The sequence below is a fragment of the Temnothorax curvispinosus genome, unplaced genomic scaffold, assembly GCF_003070985.1.
Source record: "Temnothorax curvispinosus isolate PA1 unplaced genomic scaffold, ASM307098v1 QBEX01018097.1, whole genome shotgun sequence".
In the NCBI taxonomy this organism is placed as follows: domain Eukaryota; kingdom Metazoa; phylum Arthropoda; class Insecta; order Hymenoptera; family Formicidae; genus Temnothorax; species Temnothorax curvispinosus.
In genome coordinates, this window is record NW_020227877.1 from 8,523 (window position 1) to 14,128 (window position 5,606).

General features: G+C 35.9%; 1 protein-coding gene across 1 annotated transcript; it reads right to left on the minus strand.

The window, feature by feature from the left end:
* Positions 1 to 3,015: 3,015 nt before the first annotated feature.
* Positions 3,016 to 4,814, minus strand: LOC112468108 (vicilin-like seed storage protein At2g18540). The gene is made up of 5 exons (XM_025037146.1): positions 4,541 to 4,814; positions 3,861 to 4,375; positions 3,582 to 3,770; positions 3,351 to 3,480; positions 3,016 to 3,206 (listed from the first exon to the last, which is right to left on the minus strand). The coding sequence occupies exons 1-5, from the start codon at positions 4,812 to 4,814 to the stop codon at positions 3,016 to 3,018; spliced, it is 1,299 nt and encodes a 432-aa protein (XP_024892914.1).
* Positions 4,815 to 5,606: the final 792 nt, after the last annotated feature.

Genomic DNA, 5,606 nt, shown 5'->3' on the forward strand with positions numbered 1-5,606 from the left:
ATTTTTCCGTTTTTTAATTATGTGAAATTTGTCAATTTAATGGTCTATCCAGACAAACTTGCATAAGTACATAAGCATATGCACATACGTTATAAGAAAATGGATTGGTCCATTTCCTTATGCACATATATGAACCAATCAATTATCTTATGCTTATATTTATGCACTGTGTAAGTTTGTCTGGATAGAGCAATCTCAACTCACGTAAACGAAAGAGAGACATACCAGACGCTAATAACGAGTAATTATTCACCTTGCATAAGTGACACAACACAAAAATATATTCTACTTTATGCAATTAAATGATTTCACGGATGTCTCTATAACGCAGTGATTCTTGCAGCTTTAAAGGCCCCTTACCTCTTTCTTTTCCGCCGGATGACGTAATCAGGTAAGCATGAAAAAAATTCTGTTCTCTCAATATCTGAATGAAATAGGTCATAGTCATAAAAAGGGCAATCGGACCAAATGTAATTACATAGTATTATCTGAGCGATACGATGTTCGATACGCTTCCATTGGTTGATATATGGATTCAGCCTCTTTTTTTTGTTTCGGAGGAAGAAGGGAAATGACTCGCGCATTCAACCGGAGGCCGGCCACTCGGGATATGTGGGGCTTGCACCCACTAAAACCCCTCTCTTTAAACACCGCTCTAGGTGGAGGTGAACTCGTCGAACTCGGTTCCTCGGTAAAAATTACCGTTTGAAACAGTTAGAAACAGATAGATTTTCTGACGGTATGTGACGGAATCCTATCCGCTGTAACTGAAAAGAAAATTCTAGCCCTATCCGTTTCTGTAAGCAGCACTATTGTATCTGCAAATACAGACAGAAAATGTAACGACGTATAACTGTATCTAATGGAAATCTATCGGTATACAGCATCTATGACCTTTTGCAATAGAAAAACTTGTCTGTTTCTGTCCGCATTCTGTACGCATCAGATGCTGACGGTATCTATCCGTAATTGCGCATACCGCATCCATCTGCATCTGTACGCAATGTCGACCTATAGAAATTTGTCTGCAACTACGGATACGAATCCTGACTGTTTCTGTCCGCATTCTGTACGCATCAGATGCTGACGGTATCTATCCGTAATTGCGGATACCGCATCCATCTGCATCTGTATGCAATGCCAACCTATAGGAATCTGTCTGTAACTACGGATACGATTCCTGCCTGTTTCAGATAGGAGTTGAATTTTTTCTTCAACGTTGCTGTTAGAGCGAACAGGATTTCGTTAGATATTACCAGCCTTTCCTACCTTTCCTACCTTTCCTACCGTCTTTGCGTACACCAGGCTTATAGAATCTGCAACACTTTTCATCTGTTTCTATCCGTAATTGCAGGGAAAGAAACGCATAGTAAAACAGTCAGAAACGGATAGAATGCACGTTCTATCCGTTTCTAACGGTAATTTTTACCAGGGGACGCTTTACCACAAGACCACACTGCCACCCTGACCTAGTTAGGTCAAATCAGAGAGAAATAAACATTACCTCCATACGAGGAACTGTAGGCAACATCTAAACAAGCAAAATGACAAAGAAGGGCTGTTGATGGGTAAGTAATTATTCGCTTTGCTTCTAACATTATGCATATTATTCTACACAGGGTTATATTTCTTCTCCCCACAATAACAATAAATTTAAGAAATTCACTAGGTACATGAAAACCTTAAACAATAATTATTATAATACAAAAATACGATTATGCATTAATAAAATGCAATGTCTATTTACATTTTAGAATAACAACTTGTCTTTATAGTTTTATGATTATGCATAACGGTAACTTTTCAAACACTGCCTAATTTATTCTTGTTCAACTCTTTAGTCATAGGTATGAAAATTTGAAATGTAAAATACCGCGTAGGGTTTAAATTACCCCCCACATTATTCATGCTGTAAATATTAAGCCAATTAATATTTTCTGTTTTCTCCTTGATATTGTTTATTGTTGCACACATATCGTGAAGTATCTTAACAGGTTAATATTTTAATTTTAATATTTTTTCTACACAGTAATTGGATCTGTATTGAAATGAATCCAGAACACTTATTAGAAGAAAAGAAACCTAAAGTGTAAAATACATCCGACGCGCCTACTGGAAAGTTAATTATTCTACATATGAGTACATAATAACGACCACTTTAATCCGATAGAAATTTGTCAACGAGCAATCTCAATAACTCACGTAAACGAAAGAGAGACATAACAGACGCTAATGACGAGTAATTATAATTATTCACCTTGCATAAGTGACACAACACAAAAATATACACTACGAGAAGAATATATTACAAATTCAATAAGTATTGACTTTTTACACAAAATTTTCCGTTTGTTTTGTGTAAAATTTATGTAACGTCAGTTTATATTATAAATTTTTTCGGTAAAATGTATTTATTATGTACTTCTCGCTTTTTCTTTTCATATTTCAAATATGTATTAAGCAAATTTTATTAATAATTATGTGCATTTCCACCATGATTCTGCGTATTTTCCTACCAAAGTATAATTAAACACTATAGATATAAATTTAAATATTAATTATACAATTTTCTTATTTAAATTTGTGCAGCGTTTATAAATATTTTTGTATATAAAGAATATAAAATAATTCTGGTACAAAGTACTAATTCATGAATTATTTATAAATTATATTTTTATAAAAATATATAATAATTTAAATAATACCAATTAAAATTTACATTAATATTAATTAATAAAAATTATTAAAATTTTCTTTTTAATTAAAAAAGCGGAATTATACTGTAGATGTTAATTGAATTTAATTCTATTTTTTATCTTTTCGGCTCCTCGAAGCATTTATACATATAGATATGTATATATATTATTGATTTTATTGTTACGTATTTGTACATTTTTCTACTGAAATTTTGTGCCTGATAAATCTCACACTTTTTATTTGCTACGTAAATTTTTAGAGAGTCCTATGTCAGATGTATTAATTGCAAATTCGTATCAATCAGCACAGCCTTTGATGTCAATCATCTTTTTTTTTTACTATTATGTTACTATCATTTCTATCGTTAGACTGTTTTGCGTTCGTTGCAGTCAACTGATTTGAATTTTTATCATGCATACGATTTTCAGACTGCCGTTCCAAAATATCCATAGCGTAAGTAACTCTGTTATTTGTTATGGCTTCCTTTAATTCCTTTCCATATTGAATTTCTGTAATATAGTTTTATTATATGATTGTCTAGTATTAATTTCTAGCATTTTCAGAATTTTCGACGTGTAGATTGAAACTATATAGCATGGATATGTTCCAAAATCACATAAATATTAGAATATATAACATTAACGTAAATTTACTTCTTGCGTGTCGTGCGTTATTGTCTTCTCTTTGTCTCTTGATCTCTTTTTTTCGTTCTTCGGCTAAATATCGCGCAAACGCGGCATCGGTCGCTTCATCTCTCGCTTTACGTTCAGCTTTCTGTTTCGCCTTCAATAAGATTTAGAACGTTTTTATATGAATTTCTAACACATTATCCATAATGCGAGCAAATCGTGGTAAATATTTGAATAATTTGACTCAAGCTTTACTATTTCTTGGAAGGATTCAGCACATTGCTTTCTTGATATTTTGACCGATTGTTTCGTCCACTTGCTCCTCTGTTCTTCCCGATACAATTCGTCATCGATTTCCTGCTTCTTTCTTTCTTTGCGCACGTTAGTCAGCAGTTCTCTGGCTACATTATCTATCGCCGTTTCCCTCGCTGCACGAAGTTCTGTCTACACAACGAAAAACGCAAACACTGAAAACTTTTTCTTATAAATTTACCAGTTCGATCTTACGTATGCTCAGAAGAAACCCAATTTTACCTTCACATCGAGTTCTTTCTCCTGTCGAGCTTCCTTCTCCGCGATTATGCGAGCAATCCTCTCGTCTTCGTCCTTCAACGCTTCCTTATATTTCCTTTCCCACGCTTTCTTAGCCGCCAAAGATGCGGCCATCTCCGCTCTCAAAAGAATCGCGTCGTTCTCCTTCCTCTTCCTCATCTTTGCATCTTCTTCCTGAGTCTTCCGTATCGCTCGTTCCATCATCTTACGATCCTGCTCTTTCTCCTCGATTCTTCTTTGTTGAACTCGTCGACGATCGTCCGCCAATTGATTCTGCAGATCATCACGCGAGCTCCGCTTCTTTCTTTCATCTTCGGCTTGTTGCAGCTTCTCAACGGTTTTGTCGTGCCAGAGCCTCGATAGTTCCGCTTGACTCGCTTCCAGACGAACTTTCTCCTCTATTAGGCGCGATCGAGCTTCACTCAGGACACAACTCGGTGGTGATCGCGCGGAAAATTTTACTCGATCTAATTTTAGCGCGTGTTTTACTTTTTCATCTATGATTCATAAAGAAATTCGGTTTTGTATATATCCGCTAGGATAAAAGTCTCCGTGAAGCGCAATGTAATACGAGAAAAAAGAATATGATATAATTGTATTTTTTCGCAGATGAACATTGTAATTCTCGATGAGGTCGCGGAGTACAATTCGTAAATCTTTACTTTTACGCCGCGACAATTCGGCAGCCAGTCTATCCGCCAATTCAATTTCTGCTTGTTTCGCTTCATCAGCTGCTCGGGCACGTGATAATTCCTCCGCCAAAACGGCTTCTCGTTGCTCGGCCTGCGAACGACGTCGTGCGATTTTGTTGTCGCATCGCTCTACCATCGATGCTCGTCTCGCCTCCAATGCAGCTTCCTTCTCGTCCTTTATCCTTCTGTCATCCTCTTCCGTCTTTATGTCTATCAAGTACCATCCTCTGCGAATTTTCACCATCTTTACGTTACGCTACGATGCCTATACGATGTGATTTTTAAGTTGCAAGATCGTCGACTGGATGCAAAATATGCCTCTTGAAGTTTATAGTTATCTTGTTTTCTAATTGAAGACTTATTGCATGTGTATTTTATACAACTAGACATCACAGACGCGCGCTTCGCGCGCGCTATTTAGCTTTAATATTACACACAACTGTCAAAATATGCTATAAGCCGCTCACGAAGTTAACGCAGCAACAGAATCAATCAGCATCGCGGAAAAGAGCCAACAAAGCAATTCGAGATTTTCGAGAAGACTTCGAGAGATGTGAGTATCGATTTAACATGCCTTTTTCTTAAGAAAGGAGATTCCATATTTCAAATAAATATACGATTAATTCGTTTTAGGGCCGATATCACAGTCTCCGATTAACGTGATTTTCCGATTAAACTCACTTTGCGTCTCTTTCTAGAGGAACAGTTAGAAAGAGATGCAGATGAGTGAGTTTAATCGGAGGATCACGTTAATCGGAGTAGACTGTGATTATATTTTGCGCGACAATTATAGTTGACGAAAACTGCGAAAGTAACAAATATAGCTTTGAACACTTATAGCTGTCGCAATTCTTTCTGCATGGAACAGCCATTTAAACGCAATTCGCGTTCGAATCGGAGCTATCGGAAGTAACTATTCTAGTATGTAGAAAAACATTCCTAACATTGAATGTAACTGAAGTATATTCTGTCTAACTTAAAATATTTATTTTCGTTAAAAATTTATTTTATCGTCGATCTATTCTATGTTATCATC

Bases quoted from the DNA above. Each gene is read 5' to 3' on its own strand.
- LOC112468108 (XM_025037146.1), bottom strand. From the start codon at position 4,814: ATGGTGAAAATTCGCAGAGGATGGTACTTGATAGACATAAAGACGGAA. The intron at 4,376-4,540 runs GTAAAGATTTAC...TATGAATCATAG, and splicing joins CGAATTGTCGCGGCGTAAAA to ATGAAAAAGTAAAACACGCG. The intron at 3,481-3,581 runs GTAAAGCTTGAG...ATCTTATTGAAG, and splicing joins CTGAATCCTTCCAAGAAATA to GCGAAACAGAAAGCTGAACG.